This window comes from Ursus maritimus, unplaced genomic scaffold, assembly GCF_017311325.1.
Source record: "Ursus maritimus isolate PB19 unplaced genomic scaffold, ASM1731132v1 scaffold_20, whole genome shotgun sequence".
Lineage (NCBI taxonomy): Eukaryota > Metazoa > Chordata > Mammalia > Carnivora > Ursidae > Ursus > Ursus maritimus.
Window position 1 is genome coordinate 32,020,550 of NW_024424453.1, and position 27,312 is coordinate 32,047,861.

The 27,312-nt window shown below is 39.3% G+C and overlaps 1 protein-coding gene across 3 annotated transcripts in view; it reads right to left on the reverse strand.

The window, feature by feature from the left end:
• Positions 1–5,779: 5,779 nt before the first annotated feature.
• HACL1 (2-hydroxyacyl-CoA lyase 1) overlaps positions 5,780–27,312 on the reverse strand; it is a 35,417-nt gene continuing 13,884 nt past the window's right edge. For 2 of the 3 annotated variants that reach the window (XM_008708878.2, XM_040636834.1), the window contains 10 exons: positions 24,879–24,991; positions 22,550–22,685; positions 18,212–18,317; positions 16,457–16,540; positions 15,409–15,510; positions 12,728–12,882; positions 12,156–12,314; positions 10,491–10,598; positions 8,821–9,007; positions 5,780–5,833 (listed from right to left, as the gene is read on the reverse strand). In XM_008708878.2, coding sequence (XP_008707100.1) covers positions 5,801–5,833; positions 8,821–9,007; positions 10,491–10,598; positions 12,156–12,314; positions 12,728–12,882; positions 15,409–15,510; positions 16,457–16,540; positions 18,212–18,317; positions 22,550–22,685; positions 24,879–24,991 — 1,183 coding nt within the window. In that variant the 3' untranslated portion in view covers positions 5,780–5,800. The remainder of the gene's footprint in view (positions 5,834–8,820; positions 9,008–10,490; positions 10,599–12,155; positions 12,315–12,727; positions 12,883–15,408; positions 15,511–16,456; positions 16,541–18,211; positions 18,318–22,549; positions 22,686–24,878; positions 24,992–27,312) is intronic. The other variant, XM_040636833.1, reaches the window with a different exon arrangement.

Below are 27,312 nucleotides of genomic sequence, written 5' to 3' on the forward strand. Positions count from 1 at the left end.
AAGAACCAGCTTCTAGTCCTGTTGATCTGCTCTACTGTACTTCTGGTTTCTGCTTGATTGATTTCAGCTCTAATTTTGGTCAACTGCTTCCTCGTGCGTGGATTAGGCCTGTCCCTCTGTTGCTGTTCCAGCTTCTTGAGGTGAGAATATAAAAACTGCATTTTAGATTTTTCTATTCTTTTGAGTGAGGCTTGGATGGCTATGTATTTCCCCCTTAGGACTGCCTTTGCAGTATCCCATAGGTTTTGGACTGTTGTATTTTCATTCTCATTGGTCTCCATAAATTGTTTAATTTGATTTTTGATTTCCTGGTTTATCGAGTCATTCCTGAGCAGGATGGTTCTTAGTCTCCAAGTGTTTGAGTTTCTTCCAAATTTTTCCTTGTGGTTGAGTTCCAATTTCAGAGCGTTGTGGTCTGAGAATATGCAGGGGATAATTTCAATCTTTTGGTATCGGTTGAGACCTGTTTTGTGTCCCAGAACATGGTCTATTCTTGAGAATGTTCCATGGGCATTAGAATAGAATGAGTATTCTTTGGTTCTGGGGTGTAGTGTTCTATATATATCTATGAGGTCCAACTCGTCGAGTATGGCATTCAAAGCCTTTGATTCTTTGCTTAGTTTTTGCCAGGGTGTTCTGTCTATTTCTGAGAGTGGAGTGTTGAGGTCCCCTACTATTAATGTATTTTTATTTATATGTCTCTTTATTCTGGTTAAGAGTTGGCTTGTGTATCTTGCTGCTCCCCTGTTGGGGGCATATATATTTATAATTGTCATATCCACTTGTTGAATACTTCCCTTAAGAATAATATAGTGCCCTTCTGCATCTCTAACTATAGTCTGTAGTTTAAAATCCAATTTATCTGATATGAGAATTGCTACCCCAGCTTTCTTTTGAGGTCCATTTGCGTGAAAGATGGTACTCCATCCCCTTACTCTCAGTCTGAATGCATCTTTGGGTTCGAAATGAGTCTCTTGTAGACAGCAAATGGATGGGTCATTTCTTTTTATCCAATCTGCAACCCTGTGGCGTTTTATGGGATGGTTCAAACCATTTACATTAAGACTGATTACTGAGAGATATGATTTTAATGTTGCCATGTTGCCAGTAAAGTCTTTGTTTGTATTGGCTGTGACTTTCTGTTCTGTATCACTCTTGGGGCCTTTTTACTTTTATAGAACCCCCCGTAATATCTCCTGTAGGGCTGGTTTCGTGGTTACAAAATTGGTTAGTGACTGGCGATTCTGAAATGTCTTTATTTCTCCATCAATTCTGAATGACAGCCTTGCTGGATAAAGGATCCTTGGCTGCATGTTTTTCTCTGAAAGAGCTTTAAATATGCTCCCCCAACCCTTTCTCTCATTCCAGGTCTGTGTAGACAGGTCTGACGTAATTCTGATGCTTTTGCCTTGGTACGTGAGAAATTTCTTTGCCCTGGCCGCTTTCAATACTGTATCCTTGCATCTAATATTTGCGAATTGCACTATGACGTGACGTGGCGTAGGTTTGTCGTGGTTGAGCTTGGGAGGGGTCCTCTCTGCCTCTTGGACACGAATGTTTGTTTCCCTTGCTAGATTAGGGAAGTTTTCAGCTACAATTTGTTCAAATATCTCTTCTAGACCTCTGTTTTTCTCCACCCCCTCGGGGATGCCGATGATTCTAACATTGGATCGTTTCATTGAGTCAGTAATCTCCCGTAACCTACATTCGTGGGCGTGGATTTTTTTAAGACCATCTTCTATTTTCATTTTTTCCTCTATTAACCCATCCTCCAATTCACTAACCCGTTCCTCTGCTTCTGCGACCCTGGCCGTCAGAGCCTCTAGTTTTGCCTGCATTTGGCTCATAGAATTTTTAATTTCTGTCAGATTCGCTCTCATTTCTGTCCTTAGGGATTCTATATTCTCAGTAACCTTTTCGTTAATAGTTTTTTCAATTCTACTCATCATTTTGACCATCGTTACTCTGAATTCCATTTCTGATAATTTGGTTACATCCATATCCATTATTTCTGTGGCAGAGGCCACAGAATCACTGTCTTTTCTTTGCTGGGGGGGGCTTCTCCTTCTTGTCATTCTGATGAAGAGAGGTTGCGGGGTTTCCAGAGCCCAAATTATTGACTGGGTCCCAGGCCGTGCCCCTTGTTTTATAGGGATCTTAGGGATGTGGGCTTCTTCTTTAAAGATTTTATTTATTTATTTATGTGGCAGCCAACCAGCGAGAGAGGGAACAGAAGCAGGGGAGTGGGAGAGGAAGAAGCAGGCTCCCAGCGGAGGAGCCCGATGAGGGACTCCTTTCCGGAACGCCGGGATCACGCCCTAAGCCGAAGGCAGGCGCTCAATGACTGCGCCACCCAGGCGCCCGGGTTGTGGGCTTCTTGATTTTTCAGCCTGCCTTCTGTGTTCTGGGGGAGGGGCCTGCCGCGCCGATACTCAGGCAACCCTGTTTGGGTAGAGTCTCCGTGTCCCCTGCGAGGGGGGATGGGGATGGGCACTCTCTGAGCCGGTATTTCCAGGCTTTTGTTCTCTGGCGGCTTTCCCTGGCGGTTTGCTGTGCCTCTTCTGAGAGTCAGAGCAGCAGCGGCCAAATTTCAGCCTCTGTCACGGAACAGAAGGATTGCGGCCCGTTCTCTACTAATGTTCTGGCCACTTTAACTCTGTTTCTGTTGGTGCTGCTCAACCCTGCAGCGTCCCGGGATGTGCGCCCCACACCCGGCGCCCCTGCCCTCGTACTCCAGGGCCGGCGCGTCTGTCCTTTGTGTTTCTAATGCCGCCAGCCACCGGCCGCCCGCCACGTCGGGTCTCCCGGTCTCAGTCTATGCCCGGTGAGGCCACCTCATTCCGGAGTTCGTGAGAAGCCTGGTGGCGCGCGCACCCGGTTCAGGGTCTCAGTCTGCTGTTTCCGGGTGCCGAGCGAGTCGCCCGCTCCCCGTGCAGGTGGCCCACCAGCCGCCACACCACCCGCGCGCTCCGGGAGCTCCTCCCTGCCAGTCTGGATCCCTGAGCACACCGGGATTCCGGTGTTCCAGGAGATGCCTGGTGCGGCGTGTTCACGGCTCACCGGTCTCAGTCCGCTCTCTCGCGGGTGCCCTCAGGAGGCAGGTGAGCTCCGCCAGCCGCCAGCCGCGCGCGTCCGGGAGTTCCCGGTCTCAGTCTGGATCCGTGAGCACACCGGGATTCCGGTGTTCCAGGAGCCAGCTACGGTCCACGGCTCACCGGTCTCAGTCCGCTCTCTCGCGGGTGCCCTCCATGAGTCCGCCTGCTCCCCCGTGCAGGTGGCTGCCGCTTCCCGGCGCCCAAACGCGGCGGCTCCCTCCCCCTTCCGTTTATCTTCCGATATCCGTGCACGGTTTACTTCTCCCCTCTTCGTACCTCAATACTCAGCGCTGGAGATGTTCATTTGTAGAGATCCAGATGCATCATCCTGCGTCTCAGGCTGGTTCCGTGGTTATTTAGGCTGGTCTGGTACCTATCCAGCTCGACTCAGGGGACTGGTTGAAAAAGGGGTCCCCTACTCCTCCGCCATCTTAACTCCCTCCTCCTACTTTTCCATTTCTAATATTCTTTTAAAATAATGTCTCTTTCTGGTAACAAAAATTACATAATTACTTTTATTTTAAAATTTTGTAAAAGAAGGGAAAAAATAGAGGAAATAAAAATTACCTATAATTCCATCACCAAGTTATATTAAAATTTTGGTTTTGTTGTCCCCATCTTTTCTTTTTCTGTGAATGTATGTGTGCAAGAGTACAGGTATATACCCTGACCTGTATCCATCCATTCTGTAGCTTGTCTTTTTCACTAGTATTATACTGTGATTATTCCTCCATTTACACATACTCTTTCAATTTTTATTTTATCGGGTCACCAGATCCTAATATATGTAACTAATGTCTTATTATTAAACACTAGCATTGTTCCTAAACTATGCTGAATGGCCTTGTACATAAATATTTGACCAACTATTTTATTATTTCTTTAGGACACATTCTCTAAATTGGCTCACTGGGTCAAAAGTTAGCATGTATAAACATTTTTAAGATTCCAAATATAAGCACTGCTAAAATTATTCTCAGGAAATGTACCAATTTCAACTTCCACCATAGCATAGCAGTGTCGTCTTCATTTTACCCTCACCCTCACTGAGAATTATAATTTTAAAAGTGTTTTGCCAAATGGATAAGCAAAAAAAAGGGTTTTCAGTCTAACTTATATATTCACATTTATTCATATTCCTTCATATTTATTTATACTCATTTTATTGTATTTTTTCTGTTAATTATACACTCATAACCTTTGCTCATTTTTCTATTAGTACATTAATATTTTTCTTATTTTTAAGAGTTTTTTATATATTAAGCCTGTTGACTCTGTTGATCTCAATGTAGTACACATAAGCTAAGGTCTACTAAGCCAAAGATACCCTGAAATTATTAGTTCAGGTATGGTATGACTTCTCCTTTGGCTAAGTAAGTTCTTTTCAGAAAAACAAAACAAAACTCCATTCATAAAGTATAGAACAAGCCCACTAAGTGCTGGGGAGTCTAAGGTACAAAGTGATCAACAAATAAACTATGAAGTAGAAATAGCCTATGTACTCCAACTTACTGAACATGCCTCTACATTAGAAAATCCTTGAGAATTCTTTCCTCAGATGTTTTTTTAAAAATGTGTGACTTTGGGCCACCTGGGTGGCACAGTTGGTTAAACATCCAACTCTTGATTTCAGTTCAGGTCATGATCTCAGGGTCTTGAGATCAAACCCTGCCTCGGGCTCTGCGCTCATAGGGGAGTCTGCTTGGGATGGTTCTCCCTCTCCCTCTGCCTCTCCTCCTGCTCATGCATGTGCTCTCGCTCTCTCTCTAAAATAAATAAATATATCTTTAATTAACAAAATGTGACTCTGGGGCATCTGCCTTTGGCTCAGGTCATGATCTCAGGGTCCTGGGATTGAGCCCCATGTTGGGCTCCCTGCTCAGCAGGGAGTTTGCATCTCCTGCTCCCTCCACCCCTCCCCCTGCTTGTGCTCTCTAATAAATAAATACAATCTTTTAAAAAAATTAAATTAAAAAATGTGACTTTAAGAATGGATTTATGTAAAAGAATACTGATGTGTAACTCAGCAGTTAGGCAGTTACAACGCTATTATTTAATAAAACCCTCTTCCATCTTTCTTTTTTTTTTTTTTTAAAGATTTTATTTATTTATTTGACAGAGATAGAGACAGCCAGCGAGAGAGGGAACACAGCAGGGGGAGTGGGAGAGGAAGAAGCAGGCTCATAGTGGAGGAGCCTGATGTGGGGCTTGATCCCATAACGCCGGGATCACGCCCTGAGCCGAAGGCGGACGCTTAACCGCTGTGCCACCCAGGCGCCCCCCTCTTCCATCTTTCATCTGTAAATGGGTTATCTCTGTGGTAGAATACTTGTAACTTTTTCTGTTTTTAGTCAATTCCTTTACTATAAAATGTCATTTATTTATTTATTTTTTATTATTTCTTTGACAGAGGGTGAAAGAAAGCACAAGCAGGGGGAGAAGCAGAGGGAGAGGGAGAAGCAGGCTCCCTGCTGAGCAGGAAGCCTGATGTGGAACTCGAACCCAGGACCTTGAGTTCATGACCTGGGCTGAAGGAAGACACTTAACTGACTGAGCAACCCAGGTGTTCCTAAAATGTCATTTAGAAATGTTTTTTATTTTTCTCTGTACAGTAATTTTCAACATTTTAGTAATTTTGCTGTGGAAAATAAAATTTCATCTTACAAGACAGAAAACTCCTCAAGACCACTCCCTGGCATCTTTATTTACATATTAGAGCGGGTCAGCCAGTGAAAATCCTAGAAAAAGAAAAGACAACAAACATTCAGTTAAAAGAATTAATTGCCCCACATGTTTTCCTTGTTTTAAAATCTAAAAGTCCCATTATATACACATTTAGGTTTGTCTTTGGTCTTGTGCTTTCCCCAAAAGGAAGCTAAAAATTCATAGTGAACCTCGCTGTCTTGTCCTATAGAATGACTATTAACAGTAATCAGGGCACAAACAGTAGACTCCGAAAGAACCAGAAGTAAATTCAAAAGAAGAAAGGAGATGAAGGAAGGCCAAAGAGGGCAAGCTCCCAAATCTAAGAACCTGGGTAGGAAGAGCAGTGCACAGAAGGCTTTCCCAGGACTAATACGCATCCTACACATGTGGCTGGACATGGTGACTGCAGAGAATTAGGTCCTCTCTATATTGTAGCAGGAAGCAGGCAGCCTACCCTACACTGCGAATCAACAACAAACGGCAGATGGACACACAGACAATGAAAATGAACAGCTTGGAAACTATAATATATGTGGAATTCACTGAAATGAGGATAAATAATATTGAAGTGACAGATTCAAGAAATATAAGAATAGTCCTTATGGAGTTATAAGAGAGGAGGTAAGAACATGTATTTCTCCAGCAATACCTCCCCAAATTCATAGAGAACTTGGAGAATAGATCATTAGAAGCAGATCACTAGAAACATGAATTCACTAGCAGAGAGGGGACAATTCATTAGGGCTTTTCTGTGACTAACACGGTCTCAAGACTGTCTATTTTGTGTGTGTGTGTGTGTGTGTGTGTTCTGAATATAGCTGTTAAATCCATCTGGACTAATGTGTCATTTAAGGCCAATGTTTCCTTATTGATTTTGTGTCTGGATGATCTATCCATTGATGTAAGTGGTGTATTAAAATCCCCTATTTTCATCCACTATTATTGTAGCGCTGTTTCTCCCTTTAGGTCAGTTGTATGCATAGATATTACAAATGTCATACCTTCTTTTTGGATTAACCCCTTTATCACTATGCAGTGTTCTTCTTTATCTCTTACTACATACAATCTTTGTTTTAAAGTTTATTTTGTCTGATATAAATATAGCTATTCCAGCTTTCTTTTGGCTTCCATTTGCACGGAATATCTTTTTCCATCCCTTCACTTTCAGATTGTGTGTCCTTACATCTGAGGTGAGTCTCCTGTAGACAGCATATAGGTGGGTCTTGTTTTCTTTCTTTCTATTTTTTTTTTTAAAGATTTTTTATTTATTTATGTGACAGAGACAGACAGCCAGCGAGAGAGGGAACACAAGCAGGGGGAGTGGGAGAGGAAGAAGCAGGCTCCCAGCGGAGGAGCCTGATGTGGGACTTGATCCCAGAACGCCGGGATCATGCCCTGAGCCCAAGGCAGATGCTTAACGACTGCGCCACCCAGGAGTCCCGGGGTCTTGTTTTCTTATTCATTCAGCCACTCTTCTGATCGGAGCATTTAGTCTATTTACAGCAAAGGAATTACGAATAAATACGTACTTACTGCCATTTTGTTAATTGTTTTCTGGCTATTTTGTAGTTCTGTTCTGTTCCTTTCACCAAAGTCTCTAATATCTGGGTTTTTTTTTTTTTTTTAAAGATTTATTTATTTGAGAGAGAGAGTACACAAGAGCAGGGGCAGGGACAGAGAGAGAGGGAGTGAAGCAGACTCCCTATTGAGCATGGAGCCCTACACGGGGCTGGATTTCAGGACCCTCAGATCATAACCTGAGCCGAAATCAAGAGTCAGATGCTTAACTGAATGAGCCACCCAGGTACCCCTCTGATATCTGTTTTTATAGAAAAAGAATTTTAGTAGAGTTTTATATATTTTATAGTTTCCAAATTAGTTAATTACATTTAACTGATTGTCCAGGCATCCATTTGCCTATTGGTCTACTACCTTATTCAAAAAAGGAAAAGAGGGGTGCCTGGGTGGCTCAGTCAGTTAAGCATCTGCCTTCAGCTCAGGTCATGATGTCAGGGTCCTGGGATCGAGTCCCACATCGGGCTCCCTGCTCAGCAGGGAGCCTGCTTCTTCCTCTCCCCTCCCCTCCTCCCTGCTTGTGTTCTCTCTCTATCTCAAATAAATTAATAAAATCTTAAGAAAAAACAAAAAAGAAAAAAATCTTGCAGCATATATATGTATAAAGAACCAAGACAGAAACTTCTTGAAAAAATGATCTGCTCTGAAAACAGTGACTGATATACAAGGTATAAGCATGGAAGACAAGTATAGAAGAGAGGGCAAGTGGCAGGACCAGGATTAGAGCACAAAATTTAGTATGAAAAGCAACTTAATCTGGGATGGGAGAGGATCACGCTACACACCCTGTCATTTATTTTACTGCTATAATCTATACTGCAGTTTTGCTATGGAGGCCAAAGTAACCAATTTTGAATGTAACTGCACATATCTTCCCACTATGGTCTCATCCTCCCACTGTGCTTCCTTTACATTCTGCCTTCCAGCCACTCTGGCCTTCTTTCAGTTGCTCAGACTTGCCATGATCCTTGCTGTCACAGAGCCTTTGTACATCTCTTCCCTAGCCTCTTTTCTTGAGACTGTCCTTACTTATCTTTCGGATCTCAGCTTAAGCACTAGTTCCTCTGAGAAGATTTCTCCTGTGACCCCAAAATAAATCAGCTTTCTTGGTAGTATATTTGTTCAGAACTGGGTGGCTTCCTTCAGAGCAATTGCCTCACTCTGTTGTGATGCATTCAGTTGTGAAGTGACTAGGCTATCTCTATCCCCTACTGGTCTCTAAGCTCCATTAGGTGAGTCCAGGTTTGCTCATCATGCTATTCTTAGCAAGTAACACAACATACCTAACGCATATCTCAACAAATATTTACTGAAAAAACACAAGAAAGTGCCAAACTCAGAAATGGTTTAGAAAGAATTCTGTGAACAGTGTTCTATTTGGTAGATACTTCTGGGGATAGGATGGAAGATGCATTTCTGATTTCTGCTTAGCACCTGAATTTACCTGGGCCTTCCGCATGGCTTGCGGCTCAATCATGACATTGATAAGAGAAGGTTTAGTTGTGTCTGCCAAGCTCTGCTTCAGTGATTTTTGGAGTTCTTCTGGTGTTTGTACAAAATACCCTTTGCCTCCAAACGCCATCATAACCTGCTCATAATGTGAGTTTGGTAGAAGACAGATTGGAGGAGCCCTAAAAAATTCATAAGTTAAGAGAAAAAAAAAAAGTCATTTTCTGAAATAATTTGCAGAAAAATTTAGGCTGAACTCAAAGGCATACTTTTATGTCCAACACTTAAACAAAGATGCCAATACACTAAACTTTCATATATATATATTTTAAAGATTATCTAATTTGGGGGGGAAGGGTCTGAGGCAGAGGGAGAGAGAGAATCCTCAAGCAGACTCCCTGCTGAGCACAGAGCCTGTTGTGGGGCTCAATCCCAGGACCCCGAGATCATGACCTGAGCAAAAATCAAAGAGTTGGGGGGCGCCTGGGTAGCACAGTCGTTAAAGCGTCTGCCTTCGGCTCAGGGCGTGATCCCGGCGTGCCGGGATCGAGTCCCACATCGGGCTCCTCTGCTGTGAGCCTGCTTCTTCCTCTCCCACTCCCCCTGCTGTGTTCCCTCTCTCGCTGGCTGTCTCTCTGTCACATAAATAAATAAAATCTTCAAAAAAAAAAAAATCAAAGAGTTGGATGCCCAACTGAGCCACCCAGGTTCCCCTAAACTTTCCATATATTTTTTATCATCTATACAGCAATGTCCAATAGGACTTTTTGTGATGATAGAAATGTTTTATATTTATATCTGTGCTATCCCATATAGTAGCCACTAGCGACCTTTTGCTGTGAGCACTTGTAATGTAACTAGTTAAAATAAGGAAATGTCTTTTTAATTTAATTTAAATAGCCACACATGGCCACTGGCTACTATACTGAACAGTGCAAGCTATGCCATCAACTACTATGAACCCAAAAGAAAAAGAAGAAAAAAGGAATGGTTACTGCAAAATACAGCAAATAACACCAAAATGAGAACTGAAGTCAGTGAGGCATAAGCAAACATACTCACACCCTGCTCCACCCCCAGGCTGAGCAAATTCACATCTCATACCCCATGGCCAGCTAAATACTGTCTCACTTTGACTCTGCCATCAGATAATCAAGAGTTTGTTAAGCAATAAAAAAAAGGAAGACCTCTGGATCATAAGTAATATGCTAAGATTCATTTCCTCCATGGTGTAGTAAAGGACCAGGAGCATTTTGCAACAAGCCCTTTCATTAACAAAGCTCAGACATCAAACTTAATTGTCCAGGTGTTCAGGGGCTCCCTGATCATAAATTATTTGCTGAAGCACCCTATCATGCACTGGGTATTATATGTAAGTGATGAATCACTAAATTCTACTCCTGAAATCAGTATTACACTATATGTTAACTAACTAGAATTTAAATAAAATTGAAAAAAAAAAGAAAATGGAAAAAAAATGAAGCAGCCCATTTTGAACAGTTGTACAAAAAGGAGCCATGCAGACAGGCTTCCAGCTCTTTAGAGGGGCTGACAATATAAGTAAACAATACTCACGACAGAAGCGCATTCCAATACAGCAGACTCTTTAAGGAGAAATTAAAATAGATGAGAGAAATTAAATACACATTGTTCTGGGTTACTTACACTGCAATAGCATCTCCAAATTTTAACATTTCCTTCCAAGAATCTGCATCAAAACCTTGGTAAATTCCATTATTATTCACCACCAAAAGTACAATGGGCAAGTTGTACCTAAAATTGAAAGCAAAATATCAAGGAAATCATTCTTCATTCTAAAGCAGTTTCTTTTCTTCAGGCTGAAATTTTAATTTATAAATGGATAGTTTTCCATAAACTTGTTTTGTAATATTAGGGTAACACTAAAAATTTAGGATTTGTTATCCTAATAAGGAACATCAAGTCATTAACAGAAACATGGAGTCACAGAAAGGATGTAAGATTAAAGGTCGGCGCGCTTGGTTCTGCCACTATGCACCTGTGGACCTCACAGAGCTTTTCTGAACTTGGTTTTCATAGATCCAGGCGTTAATGAGAATGACACCTTCCACATTTAATATTCTCTGAAGCATCACTTCTAGGTGGTGCCTAGTAGTACTATTTGAAACGTATCTTTCTATTTACTGAGCTCCTCATAGATAATCAGCATTTGCTAGATGCTGTGGGAAGTATACAAGTGACTAGCATACATTCTCTTCTCTCAAACCACTTCACCCAAAACTAGAAAAACATTATATGGTGTAATAAATAGAGAAAAAGAGAATATTTAATAATGTGCTAAATGGTATTGTAAAGACCAAAAAAAGATGATTAAACTTTACTAATGACTGACAAAAGAACACGGGCTTTATTTTCTATAGACCTAATTTCTGAGACCAGGTGTAAAAACAAAACTAAACTGCATACTGTTATGTAACAGGATTGTAGTAACTACTTGCTCTCCGTGCTCAAAGGGAATCGTGACTCTCTAGAAGGCCAGCTTTCCCATAAATCATCTTTTTGGTGTGTATCTCTTGGCTGTCACTACAGACACTCGAACAAACACATACTTTCCCTCTGATCTTTAAAGTGTTATATGCCAAAGCTTTGAAAGCCCCCAAAACATGATTTACACACAAGCTCTAATAAGAGCCCTGGCTAAGAGTACAGAATGATTTTACCACAGTTTAAATAACTAGGGAGAAAAAAAAAAGCCCCATACTTACATAGTAGGATCTACAGCTCATGAGTTTCTCCATGAATCCTCACAACTAGAAACATAATCTGAACAGCTCACACTGAGTGAGCAGTCATCTTGAGCTTTATCCAGATGACCTCATTTGTTCCTCACAACTGTCCCCTAAGGAAGGAACTGTTACTATTCCTCTCCCTATTTCGGAGCAGGCGAAAGCTTAGTAAAGGAACTTAACCTGCATCACCCATATCACCTGGCTCTGATGTGGTCAAGGGAGTATTTAAATCCAGGCATGTGACCCAGAGGCTGTGCGCGTAACCACAAAGCTCTGCTGTCCTCCTGCAGAAAACAAGCTTTTCTCAGACCAGAACTTTTTGCAGTGATCTCAAAACCACCCATCACAGTTTTGCAGGTTTGGGCATGTAGTAAAGGGTCATGAATACACTATCCTGGATGAGAAAGACGCCAGGGTTATTTCATACCAGTATTCTCAGGACGCAGCACAGAGTTATGTACAAGGGCCCTCCGCACATGATGAACACCTGGTAAGCATTTGCTAGGTGAGTCAATCTTTGCGTGTAATTTTTTATATTTTGGAGAAAGAAATGCTGTTTTACCTGCAGATGGTTTCCACCTCCATGCCAGAAAACCCAAATGCACTGTCTCCTTCCACACAGATGACACGTTGCCCTGAGTTTCTATCTTTAGCCAACATAGCAGCTGCAATGGCAAATCCCAAACCAACTCCCATTGTTCCAAAAGTACCAGCATCAAGCCTGTTGGGGAACAAAGCTAAAATGAAACCCTCTGGGGCGTGCTGATGGGGGGGCATTGGCACAAGTCGAGTCATATTCACATGGAAAATAAGAACAATAAAAACATTCTTTGTCTTTAATATAAAGTTTTTAGATTATGAGGAACCAATTAGTCAAGGATAAGCAGAATGGGTGGAAAAAGTCTCTCATGATTGCTTGGAAGATTATGAATATATCCTTGGAACACTAAGTATATAAATTACCACATGATCATGAAGACATATCAAGCATAAATATTCTATCAAATCTTACCTAAGCATACTTCTCTAAAAGATGTCCTATACAATGAACATGTGTAACTCAAATGTTTTATGAACCTGCACTACTACAGCTTCCAACTTAACACGTTATAATTTCTTTCCTGGAAGCCTCACCTGTGACGAGGAAGGTAGTTCTGAATCACAGTGCGTCCAATATCCATAGTATTTGCTCCTTCACTTACCACAAAACAGTCTCTAGGTAGTTGTTCTTGAACATGATAGAATACTGTGTAATAATTCATAGGCAGGGATTTTTGGGAAGCTAATTCCTAAAGTATTTGAGGGAAATATAATCAAATTAGATTGAGATACAGTGAAAAATGAGCTAGGTCAATAAGCTACTATCAAACTTATTTGGAAACAGGCAACAAGAATGAGCTACAAGGTTCCCAAATGGCCACTCTGAGAAGCTAATGGATCTGTGAACAGGCCTGTGGGACATGCCAAGAAAAACGGGATGCGCAGATCCAGTCTGGGACACAATCAAATAAACCTGGACACCCACTGTGCACATTAGCATACTAGAGTCGGACAAGTCCTACAGTAAAGATAGCTGGAAACACTGGGTTAAACAAAACTAAACAGTCTTATTTGAGCACTTTTAGGAAAACACTGAGTTACAAAAAGTAAAAATTTTATTCTAGAATATTTTAATATGAAATATACCCTTAAACTTAAAATAAAAATGAAGTCAGGATTTTAGAAAATCTGAAAATCTGGTTCTTCTCCACATGCACAAAGTAAAGGGGATATGCTTCACCCACTATTCCGAAGAGTCTCTGAATAGAGCAAGGTAAGTGCCTTTGTCTAGCTACATGTTTTCTAGAGCGGACAGAAAGCCACATGGGGCTTCAGCAGCAACAATCCCATGTGTTCCCAGCACTGCCTCTTCACCTGTGCTATTCTGGCCTGTTGGGAGATTTTACATAAGCTGGATGAGCCAGCCTCCTATACTCCTGCTCCAGGAAGAGAGGCAAGTTCCTTCCATCTGAAACTAATATGATTCCTAGGGAAAAGAAGGGATTAATCATCACATCGTTTAGGAAAACAGAATTGAGACTGGCTCTTGATAGAAACAGCCACTGATTAAAATTCCAAGGAAACACAGAACTGTGTATAATTAATTCTGCTAGTTTTGAAAATGTGAATTTATTCCAAGACATCTGACATATTAGGGAACAATATGAGCATAACTCAAATTTCATATTTGCTTATGCAGGATTCTATCAGTGAGAAACACTACATGAACACAGAAAACTGCACGCAGCTGAACCAAGACACATAGGAATACACAAAACATAAAAAAAAAAAAATCAAGAACAACCTTTCTCACAAAGAAAAAATTCTACCCATATACAAAGACTAAACAGAAATCACCACATCCTGCAGACGTGGTTCACTTCACACTAGTAGTGGATGATGTGGTGGTTTCACACATTACTACAACTTCCAAAGCCTTTAGATATCAGGCAAAGCCATGAGTGCAGATGAGGAAGTTGCAAAATAATTTCCAGTAGTGATACAAAAGTTCATTTGAAAGGGCCATAAATGTCTCCACCAAAAAAAAAAAAAAAAAGAAATGTGAGGTGATGGATGTGGTAAAGAACTAGATGGCGGGGGAGAGGGGGTCCTTCCACAATGTATATGCATATCAAATCACCATGACATACCTTTAAATACCTTACAATTTCATATGTCAACTATACCTCAATAAAGCTGAAAAATGTTTTAACAAAGAAACAGAAGGCTGTACAATTAGATCAAATTTTCAATTTTGATGAAACACCTATCTATTACACATGCCTGTATGGAGGACTTTTATCTTTTTTTTTTTTTTAAAGATTTTATTTATTTAACAGAGATAGAGACAGCCAGCGAGAGAGGGAACACAAGCAGGGGGAGTGGGAGAGGAAGAAGCAGGCTCCCAGAAGAGCCCGATGTGGGGCTCGATCCCAGAACGCCGGGATCACGCCCTGAGCCGAAGGCAGATGCCCAACGACTGAGCCACCCAGGCGCCCCTGAAGGACTTTTATCTTAAAGGTAGAAAAACATGCTCCAAGATTTAAGATTCCAAAAGGTGTCTTAATTGTGATTTGGTGCCAAGGTTAAACTGAGGACAGTGAGCTCTACCCATTCATATGGGTTCTTACAACTTTCTGTCCAATGTCAGACTGGTCTCCTTCTACCACTTCACACTAATTCAACAAGTTGTAACCATTCCAATGCCTACTTCCACAAGAGACTTCAGGTCTTCTTCAAGGAAAAGTACCATATTTATTGAAATATATATTTCTTTTTTTGGGGGGGGGTTTGAAATATATATTTCTTAACCATTTAACATGTATAAAACTTTGCCATCTTTTTTTATTTATTGAAGATTTATTCATTTATTTGAGAGAGAGTGCATGCGCAAGCATGTGTGCGTGCAAGTTGGGGGGGGCAGAGGGACGGGGAGAAAGAGAATCCCAAGCTGACTCCCCACTGAACACAGAGCCTGAGGGGGGCTTGATCCCAAAGCCTGAGATTATGACCTTAGCTGATACCAAGAGTCGGACACTTAACCAACTGAGCCACCCAGAAGTCTCTCTGCCGTCATTTTTATTAGGTTCCTATCTTAATGTTTCATAAAGTTTTTGAGACCCGTGCCTCTAAACCCTTCTTCCCATGAGCCCTGTGGTTTTTACTGCATGATTTTGTATAGGATGGTGATTTTAGGAATGCATAGGTCATATTATGACAGAGCTAACTGAGCCATGCACCCGAGGGTTCTTGAGTTTCCGTGAGTGTCCTATTACCTTGGATGCAGCTTCATTGCTCTTCATTTTTTCTCTCAGAGTTTCCCACCAGCTGCTCTCTGGAGGATACTGCCATGGTGTTTTATCAAATTGTTCTAAAAGCTAAAAAATCACAGACATTTTACTTTTTGAAAATAAACTTAAGTCATAGTAATACAACAATCTCTTATTAAAGAAGATAATACTGCTATACTATCCTGCCATTCACATCACTTATACTGTTTTTCCTCTAGGCGGGTAACAACTGATAAATAGGCAACATGGAAAGCTTTTGTTTGGGTCAGTGTGGACTTCCACCTAAAGTTGGGATTTCCATAGAACGCAGGGGAAATGCTACCTTCTCCACACCTCACAGGCAGGGGCTTTTATGCCCTCCTCAGCGTTTGATACTAGAAGGAAAATCATAGAATCCTTGTGGGAAGGACAACAACCCCAAATATCCAGGGATTCCTGAGATGCAGACCAAATGCTCCAGGATGTTTTAATATGTGATTGGGGGATGCTTCATAATATTATATAATCATGATAACAATACCAATTTGTATCTAAAATCAAGTAATAAATGTGACTATATTTTATCTCCTATTACAGTGAAATATATAAATTATGTACAAATAAAAAGAATCTGGACGAGTCACTAAGTACCATTTGAAGAGTAAAAATCTCTTTATTGCCTAAAGAAATACTTAGATTTTTCCAGTACATGAAGACATTTCTTGGCTGTAAGTTCAGTTCTTCTGGAAGCTGTATTATAATTTTTCAGACAGCTGGATCCTACTTAGTAAATCACTGTTTGCCTACTGAATGCCTTTAAGTCTTCAATCACCTTCCAAAAATGCTTACCTTACTCACATAAAAATGATCTATATACAAGCAGTTGGGTTTAGTGAGTTCCAAAGTTATATTTAAGAACAGCTTTCCATCATAAATTTTGTTTAAAATAGATATTAATAAACCTGTCACCAAATGAATCAAGGTTGAAACATTTTTAGGAACTATTCCCTAAAGACCAATCCACATAAACTAAAACCTAGGCAAAAGCTCTTACCTGTTTAGTGACGGCATTTATGTCTCCTAGCAAAATCACAGCAGGCTTTACATTATTCCCCAATTCTTCTGCACAGATATCAACCTAAAAAAGAGATAAAGCTTAAGAATGAGCCACGCTTATTCTTAAAAATCTTTAAGAAGTAAATTAAGGCTGAATAAATGAACCAAAGTTTTGATATTCAGGAAATTTTTTTTAAAGTAGGCTCCACACCCAGAATGGAGCACATTGCAGGGCTTGGATTCATGACCCTGAGATCAAGACCTGAGCCAATATCAAGAGCTGGATACCCAACCAACTGAGTCACCCAGGCATCCCTTCTTAATAAAGGTAAAAATCCATAGAACTATGACTATCACAGCTAGGACAGAAACCTCATCTTCCTTCATTTTAATATCTACTCTGTAGATTTGGATATTGTTCTATTATACACAGGAATGCATTTGACTTGATCAATTATAGTTTTGAATCTAATCAATAATAAGGTTCTACTTACTGGAATCGCTGCTGAAAGCAGTTCTCAAATGTGAGCTATCAGAATCACCTGGTAGCCTTGTTAAACCACAGACTGCAAGAGTCCACTTCAGAGTTTCTGATCTCAGTAGATCTTGAAGTGGGGACCAAAAATGTGCTTTTCTAACAGGTTTCCCAGGTGGTGCTATGCTACTGGTCAAGGGACCACATTTTGAGAACTACTCCTAGGGTAAGGCATGGTTACTTCCCACCTACCCAGAAGCTCCATATCTGAATGGCTGTGGGCAAGTGAAAATAGCTGTGCAAGGAGTTGTAATTTAGCCACCTCCAAAGGGATGCACTTTATTCTGTACTCAAGGGGGATAATCAAGAGGTGGTAGGATCTTCCACGTAAATCCAGGTCTTGCTTATCTGCAATGTTAGTTCTCCATAGCCCCAGGGGGAAAGGGACTCTTAGAAGTTGACTCCTTAGAAAGTAAAAGGCAAATAGGGAGAAGATAGCAATTGTAGCTGGGTCATCAAACACCATACACAATCTCTGTACGGCAAACAGGTTCATATTGCACTATACAGGCAGTACCTTCTTTTTTTTTCCCCCCCAAGATTTTATTTATTTATTTGAGAGAGAGAGATAGCAAGAGATAGAGCATGAGCGGGGGAGAGAGGGAGAAGCAGGCTCCCCACTGAGCGGGGAGCCCAACGCAGGGCTCGATCCCAGGACCCCGGGATCATGACTTGAGCCAAAGACAGACACTTAACTGACTGAGTCCCCAGGTGCCCCTAGGCAGTACCTTCTACACCAATAAGGAAACTGGCTTAGAAAGAGAATCATAATGATACAAGAACCAATAATGGGAGGTCAGAGTATATTCCACTCTGTTTAGTGACAGGTAAAAGCAGCATTTAGAGATTTCCAGCCAAAGGTGTTTGAAAGATTTGGCATCTAAAAGGACAACTCAATCCCTAACAATGTTGAACCTTTTGTTCTAATCTACCATTCTACTTAAACCCCTTTTGTCTACCTTTAAAAATACCTGAACTATGAAGAAGAGGCAAATTATGCTTTTCAAACTATTTAAAACTTGAAAGGTTTTCTGGTTAGAAGTAAAGCAGCATATTATGTTTCATAGGTTTGAAAAGGCAGCTTACTTTGGTACCTCTAATTATGTTAGACAATTTATAAAAATCTACAAAAGCCAAGAAGAAAGCAGAGCTGATAACAGCTGGGGAGAACAACAAATCACAGATAGCTCTGATTTTAAATCTCTCCGCTCTGAGTACCTGGATAAACTTCACATCTGGCTGATATCTTGGAGGCAGTCCAAAGTGCAAAATCCAATTTAATCTGGCACCAAATAATACAATTACATCAGCAAATTGCAAAGCCCTATTAAAAAGAAAATCTGTTAAAATACAAAAAGTATATCTATATTTCTTATTTTAATTATTCTAAAATTAATTTCTAAAGTATTTAGAAAAGTTTAAAAATCTGGAGCTTATTTTATTTTTGTCTTCAGAATCAGTTTCTAGGGTAAATTCAATCTTTCAAACCAAAATAATTATGAACGCATTCTATTTAAATAGTAATCTAAAAGATGAAATAAGAAGAAAAATATAAGACTATACCTATTTCATTGCTTATTACTTTTTATCATCAGAAAAATTAACAAAAGTCTACTGCAGGTAATCTCAATAAAACAGAAAAAGTATAATGTAAAAGAACTTCATCCAACAATACTATCAATTTAAAAGCTATTATTAATAGCCTGGCATGTTTTCATCTAGTCTTCTTTCTATGCAAGTATATTTTTACATAGTTGAGCTTATATGCTATAATACTGTCTCATGCACTTTTGCTTATTATAAACATTTCCCTTTGTCATTAGGTTCTTCTTAAATTTTTTTTTATTATAATTCTTTTTAAGTTTTACTTTACTTTCCTTAAGTAATCTCTACACCCAACGTGGGGCTCGAACACAAACCCTGAGATCAAGAGCCGCATGCTCTTTCAACTGAGCCAGCCAGGTGCCCCTTAAATACAATTCTGAAAGGCTATATATTTTGCAGAACACATATATCAAATTTATTTTAACTTTTGTCAATTACTGGATAATTTATAAGTACTGGGTTGCACATCTTTTTTTTTTAATTAAAGATTTTATTTATTCATCTGAGAGAGAGAAAGAAAGAGGGAGAGCCCGAGTGCACACAAGCGGGGTGGGGGTGAGGGGAGGGCAGAGGCAGAGGGAGAAACAGTCTCCACTGAGCAGGGAGGCTCCTGCAGGTCCTGATCCCAAGATCCCAGGATCATGACCTGAGCTGAAGGCAGATACTTAACCTACTAAACCACCCAGGTGCCCTTGGGTTGCACATCCTTATGCTTGAATCTTAATACATATTTCATAGTGATTGCTAGAAGCAGATATTTTTAAGACAATTGATTCATATTCCCAAACTGCAGTCAAAAATCTTTACCAAAATTATTGCTAATAGTTTTATTTTATATTTCTTAATATCCTTGTCAATACTTTTAATTTTTAAAAATAATTTTTACTTTGATATCCACACTATTAACATAGCCATCTTTGCTTTTTTTTTAACCTCATACACCTTTGCTTATTTTATGCTGTATCATTTGTTTCAGATGTTGTTCTTATAATATACGTATAACTATCATTATTATTGACCCAATCAATAATGTCTCCGCCTTTCTACAGAAGAGTTTATTATCATAATTGCTGTGGGGTTCTTTTTTTTACTTCTCATTTTTCTGCTTCTTGGCTGTTTCCCTTCTACCCTATATTTTTCCATAGGGTATCTGTTCTTTTGCTTTTGTCTTCTTCAGTGATATCATACACAAAATAGCATTTTCATATACTGTATTGGTCCTGTGGGACCCAGTTTAACAAACAGATAAAAACTACAATTGGAAGGACAGATTTATTTGATACTTGAAATTACTGATTCAATTATTTAAGCCACTTGCAATCTTTTTTACACTATTAGTATTACCTTCTTAAACTTTGGTTGGAATAAAGATAAACTTCAGCTCAAACCAAGTTAAAATACACACACGCACACACACACAAACCTTAACAGTGTAAGAATGTGGTTACTGTACAATGTATACCAACGTGAAAAAAAGTAAAGATATATAATCTATATCTTTATATATTGAGGTATAAGCTATTTAAGATAGCATTAAATGAGCAAAAATTACATTGTAAAAACCCTCAAAATTAATTTTAGTGTGTGCACAAGAATATGAAAAACACCAAATGCATAGCCATGGTGAACTGTGGAGAGGAAGGTAATGAGATCAAGCAAGGTATTCAGAGGACTACATATAGGAATCTGTAATTTTTGTTTCCTAAAAAAGAAAAAAACTAGAGACTGAAGCAATGACACATTACTTACTTAATATTACATATTACTTAGTATATTACATTATATTTGCTAAAGTTGAGTGGTGGTTACGTAAGTGTTCACTAAATGATCTCTCTTGTTCGTATACTTAGAATATTTCATAATAAAGAAATATCAAGAAATTAAAAGAAAAATGTATAGTTTATCAAAACGTATGTTTTAAAAATCTAAAAAGAGGAGACCTCTTGTACCAGCCAAGGCTGGGTAAGCCCGTAACAGCCTAGCTCTCTGATTATAATGGAAAACAGTGAACAAAATATAAAAAGCCCCTGCCTGAGGGTTCTGAAAAGTAACCAATTGTAGGTAGGCTGGGAGAAGAGTCAAAGAAGTGACCCACACAGGGGGTGAGTTTCCTAAGTTTATTTCCCCCTCTTTTATTTTCTGGCTTTGACTCAGGGCAGCACTGGTTGTAGAACTGGAAGGCAACAAAAACTTGGGGAGAAACCTTCTTTTTGTCCAGATGATCAGAAAAAGGGGCCCCCGCAAGCTGGGGAGGAGCATGGAGGAAGAAGTTCAGGATTTTTTCTTTTTCTGTTTTGCTCCCTGAGCCATGATCTGAGACCAGCCCTGCTGCATAGCTGCATTGTAGTAGCTCCCAAGTAGCTAAAATCCTGAGAGACTTCATTTTTCAGGCAAGAGGAACCAGAAAAGGGGTCCCTGTGGTCTGTGAAGAGTATGGGGACAATCCCCCTTACTTTTTCTCTTTCTTTCTATTACTTTGCCCCAAAGGCAGTTCCATTTGTGCAGTATTATAAGGCAGCAGCAAGAGACTCCTGGAAAGGGTGGGGTGGGGAGGTCGTCCTAGAGAGAAGAGAAAAGAACTCTCTATTTCTGGGAATGAATGCGTACATGTCTGGGGCTCACGCTTGCGCTGTGCATGTGTGGACAGACCCAAAGGAAATAGCAAGGGCTTTGAAACTAAACTGACCCTGGACCTAATACCTCTAGCAAGACAGACCTTGCAGTGTGAACTTAACCCGTCTAACTGCTTGCTAAAACAAAGTCAACATTCTACAGAGTACGTAAATATGACCTAGAATCTTGAAACATAATACTTAAAATCTAGGATACATTCCAAAAATACTCAATATACAAAAGAACCAGAAAAACGTGACCAATTCTCAAAAGAAATGAATAGACTCCCATTCTGTGATGACCCAGATGTTGAAATTAGTAAACCAAGACTTTAAAGCAGCTATTATAATATGCTCCACAAAGTAAACAAAAATACTCTTCAAATAAATGGGAAGATAGAAGTTCTCGACAGAGAAATATAAAATATGAGACAAAAGCATTGAAAAGAACTAAACAGAGAACATAGCATAATGTATAGAGACGTCAAATCACTATGTTGTACACCTGAGATTAATGCACCATTGTATGTCAACTATACTTCAATTAAAAAATAAATAAAAGGTCTACTTAAACAAAAATAAAAAGAACATTTCATATAAGAAATATCAAATAGGGGTGCTTGGGTGGCTCAGTTATTTAGGCATCTAATGCTTGATTTTGGCTCAGGTCATGATCTCCGGGTCATGAGATCAAGCCCTCTGTCAGGTTCTGTGCTGGGCGTGGAGTCTAAGATTTTCTCTCTCCCTCTCCCTCTGCCCCTCCCCGCCGCTCACTCTCTCTAAAATAAATAAATCTTAAAAAAGAAAGAAAAGAAATTCTAATAAACTACTTTAAAGATGAAAAAAAAGAATTGAACAGATATTCAGGGACCTATGGGACAAAATCAAAATGACTACTATTTGCATTATTCTAGGAAAGGAGAAAGAGACTGGTGCAGAAAAAAATTTTTGAAGAAATAATGGCCAAGAACTATAAATTTGGTGAAAGACATTAATTTACAGATTGAAGAAGATCAGAGAACAGGATAAACGAAAAGAAAACCATGCCCAGACACATAATTGAACTGCTGAAAACCAAAGATAAAGAAAAATCCTGAAAGCAGCCACAGAACATATTACATATAGGGGAACAATGATTCAAATGACTACAGATTTCCCATCTAAAACCATGAGGGTCAGACGGTAGTAGATAACATCTTTGAAGCACTGGAAAGTCTAAAAAGAAACAAGTGTGCTTAAAATTACATTTCAGAACTTCTTCTAGATTCACTAAAGTCACAAAATAAATTAGCCTAAGATCTGCTAAGCCATTGTACTTAAACTCCAGAATGCCACACACCTGGATCTGGCAGCGCCCACACAGTTTGGATGGTTATCAGGGATAACACCCTTTCCCATGGGGGTGGGCAGAAATGGCAATTTACATTGCTCCACCAATTTCCTGAGAGCATCCTCTGCATGGGCATAAGCAGCACCTACAAGCAATGAAAATGTATTAGACAAGTCAGTTATGCTCCAGGCGCTGCGATTCTTAAAACGACTCATACGAATTTGCTTTTAGAACTTCTCAAATAATCTCTTATTTATAAAGGGCTTACACTCAAACTGTGACCATGGTTTTTATCTTTGGTATTTTAAAATGTTCAAGAAAGCGACAGTTCTAATTTTCTCCCCAATAATATTCTCAATTATTCTGAAGGATGTCTACTTACAAAAGTTGCATCTCTTCTCTCTTGCTGCTCTCAATTATCTGTTCTATGGTTCCTACTGAATTACTACTCACAATTCCCTAAATATAGTATCTTTACTGACAGGCCCAGGTGGGCAAGGAAAGACTTTGCTCTGACAGAGAGAGGCTCTCTCTAATCTCACATGTTGCTTCCTACCATCAGCTAACCTGGACTGCACAATTTCCTACCCTATGCATGGAAATTTTAACAAGAGATGTAAATTTAGTACATTCAGATTCAACATAATGCTCCCCCATATAAAAAATACCTCAAAATCTTTTCTCATACATGTCAGATGAAAAATAGTTTTTTTCATCCAGGAGGTTTCCTTGTATTCTCTTTCTTGCCTCAGTATCTTTGTCCACCCAGTTCTCCCTTCCTGGACTTGTCCACTAAGTGACCTATCATCCACCTTTTCAAGGTGTAGCAGGGTCATCTCTTCCAGAGAGTCTTTCCATACCACCTACACGAGCAAATTGTTGCTGCTTCCATTGAGAATCCACCTCACCCTCTCTATACACACCACTGATGGGTAGACTGCACTGATCTGTTACTAATCTATCTCCAGGTAGAGACCATTATTCTTCTGTATATCCTACAAATGTTTTCTGTAATTCCTACCTTAATGTAAGTACTCATCAAATGTTGGTCAGAAGAAGAACGAAAACTAGCATCTACTGAGTTCCTTCTACCTATCTTATTATTTAAGCATAACAATCCTGTTGAAGTTAATATCTCTGTTTTACAAGTGAGATAATTGAGGCTCAAAGCAGTTGTTTGACAAGACCACAGAGCTAATACATCACATAGCTGCATTCGACTTAGCTCTGACTTCGATTTTTTTCTGTTGTCCACCATTTTCATTAAAATTATTTTTAGTTTCTATGTAGTTAGCTCCTCAGTAATTGATAATTGACTAGCATGGTCATACGTGACTCACGGCCCCCAGTTCTAGGACATATAATGGATACTAAAATAACTTGCTGACAGGAGTATAAACTGGTACACCTGGGAGAAAGCAATTTGACAATATGTACCAAAACCCCTAAAATATGAATTGCCTTTTAACTCAATTTTCTTTCCGGGAATCTATCGTAAGTCCTAAATATGGAAAAAGCTTTAAGCACAAACATGTTTGTCACAGCCATACCAAATAAACAAAAAAATGGCAAAGATTTAAGTATCTGTCAGTGAAGTGTTAGTATATACATGAATAGACCTTAAAATTATATTCAGGGAAAAACTTAAGCCTATGAAGAAATGTTGTTACAATATTAAATGAAATAATTAGAATATAAATAAAACCGTCTGTATGGTGTGATCACAATATATGAAATATACACGCAGAAATGAATAGAAAAGTATTACATGTTACAAATATTTTTGGTTTTTTTTTTGTTTTTTTGTTTTTTTTGAGAGAGAGTGTGTGAGGGAGGGGGAAGGGGTGGAGGGAGAGAAAGAGAGAGAGAATCTTAAGCAGGCTCTGCTCCATGCTCAGTGCGGAGCCCAATGTAGGGCTTGGTCTCACAACCCTGAGATCGTGACCCGAGCCGAAATGAAGAGTCAGATGCTTAACGAACTGAGCCACACAAGTGCCCCAAAAATAGTTGTCGTTGGATGAAGGGATTTCTTCTTCCTAATCTTCTGCACTTTCCAACATTTTTTATAATTATCAAATATTATTTTTATAATGGAAAAAATACATTTTACACATAAGACTGAAGAAACAGAATGGGTGATATTCCTTTAAAAGGGCAAGATCTCTGGGCATTCTAGAATAATTCTATGATTTCAAAATTAATAAATAATCCTAAACAAAAAGAACTCATACTCCAATTTCATATGAGACATATGTTAATAAATAACGAAGATAATTTCTAAACAGAGTTAGCATTCTTTCAACAGCCTAGCAAGATTTAGAGTTCCATTCAATGCTACCTTTCCCGATGATAAGAAGGGGCTGTTTGGCATTTCTAATAACAGATGCTGCCGTGTATACAGCAGAGGTTTCTGCCATACTAACAGGAGGTGGCATGCAGCACTCCGCGTACCTGGAAATAAAGAGTTCTGTTAATATTAAAAGAGGCCAAGTTTTAAACTTTTTATTATGAAAATACCAAATACATAAAATGGTAGAAAAAAAATAATACAATAAACTCTATATACCCACCATGTAGATTCAACAATATTTTACCACATTTGCTTCACACATACACACACAAATATGCATATAAATTTGTTTTCTGAGCCATTTTAAGGTGAATTATAGGCAATTAAAAGCTTTTCCAAGCAGCTCTCTCCTATATAACCATAATGCCCCTACCATATCTGGTAAATTAAGTTACTCCCTAATACGATCTAAAAGCCAATCAAATCAGTAATTCGTTGACAGGAAATTTGAGTTAATGGCTTTACATTGTAGTAATAGTTGTTGTAAGAACAGTAAAAATCATACTCAGAGCTGGTGTTTAATACCACGTGCCATTTAATCTCATTTAAGTTTCAAAGCAATGTTGAGGTAAGGCGTTACCATTATCTCCATTTCACCATTGGGGGATGGAGAGGGAAACTCAGAAAGTAACTTGCCCAGGGTCCCCAGATGGTATGTGGCAGAGACTAGACTGACCTAGGTCATTTGTCCCCAAAGTCCATGCCTTTAACTACCTTAGTGGGAGAGCCACTATTTTAGTAATACAATATTCATTAGGAAAAGAAAATTTAAAACTGTCATAGGTATTGCCAAGTCCTCGGTGTTTTCACTTATTTTAATTAATAAACATCATATGCTGTACAAAATTTGAGCATATAAAACAAAAAAAGACATTCAATCTTTATAAAAATTTTATTTTTTTTAAACTTTTTAAAAAAGATTTTATTTATTTGAGAGAGAGAGAGAGAGGGTGTGAGCATGGCGGGGGAGGGGCAGAGGGAGCAGCAGACTGCCCGCTGAGCAGGGAGCCCGATGTGGGGCTCAATGTGGGGCTCAATGTGGGGCTCGATCCCAGGACCCTGGGATCATGACCTGAGCCAAAGGTAGACGCTTAACTGACTGAGCCACCCAGGTGCCCCAACCTTTACAAAAATTTTAAAGAAGGCTTACAGAGTTAACTTACCAGAAACTCAGCTCTGCCTTCCCTCCCCCCAGTAATATTTTATCATGTTCAGGTATTATGCAGGATAGATGTCCTTTTTGTCTGACTCTCACAAAGAAAAACAACTCCTTGGTATACTGAACATACAGAAATGCACATTGTCTCTCTGTAGTCACTAGAGAACCACTTGGTCCACAACAGCAGGAATATACTAAATGGTACCCAGGGTGATGTATTAACCTAAGTATCCATCCTTATCAGAGGTGACTTAGTTACCAGTGAAAAATGTTTCTTATACTTTTTATTCACTTAGTGATTATTTAAGGAATAAGGGAACATGGAAAATCATAGCAACACCTGAGATGGAATATTTTTAAATCACAGAGACAGACAGAAAGACTAATGTTTTTTATGCTGATTCCTAAATAATTTTTCAACGGTCACCTCATCTCTTGGTTTACACTATAAAGACTCTGAATAACCCCTACTACCTTAATTGGGGATGTATTATTTACGGCCTCTGGAAGAATAATTTCAAATGAGTGTTCAGGAAGCTCCATGTATTTGACTTAATAATTAACCCCCCAAATAATTACTAAATAATACCATTTAAATTAAGAGAATCAAACCCTTTGGCCAGGATTTAGTTGAATCATTAAATTGTCAAAAGTTGGGGCGCCTGGGTGGCACAGCGGTTAAGCGTCTGCCTTCTGCTCAGGGCGTGATCCCAGCATTATGGGATCGAGCCCCACATCAGGCTCCTCCGCTATGAGCCTGCTTCTTCCTCTCCCGCTCCCCCTGCTTGTGTTCCCTCTCTCGCTGGCTGTCTCTCTCTCTGTCAAATAAATAAATAAAATCTTTAAAAAAAAAAATTGTCAAAAATTAAGACAATGAAGATTAACTTACAAACTGCTAGGTAAGTTGTTAAAAAGGTACCCATTATAATAACACAATTAAGGAAGAACTCCAGTATAACTATTACTTACTTTACAGAATTCACATTCACCTGGAAGTTCACAAAATCTGCAGGTATGTCAATATAACATGGACCTGGACGACCATAAATACTGCTTCTCACTGCCTAAATTTAGTACAAACAGAAGAAAATATTTTAAAATTCTCAATCTTTATCACATATTCCACTCAAAGATAATTAAAAATTGTGAAAGGAATACTATTTTAATTTTTTCTGGACATCCCCAGTTGGAGAAATAAACAATTTTAACTAAAATTGAAATGCCCTCTATTGATTGTATATATTTTAAAAGATATTGTTGTTT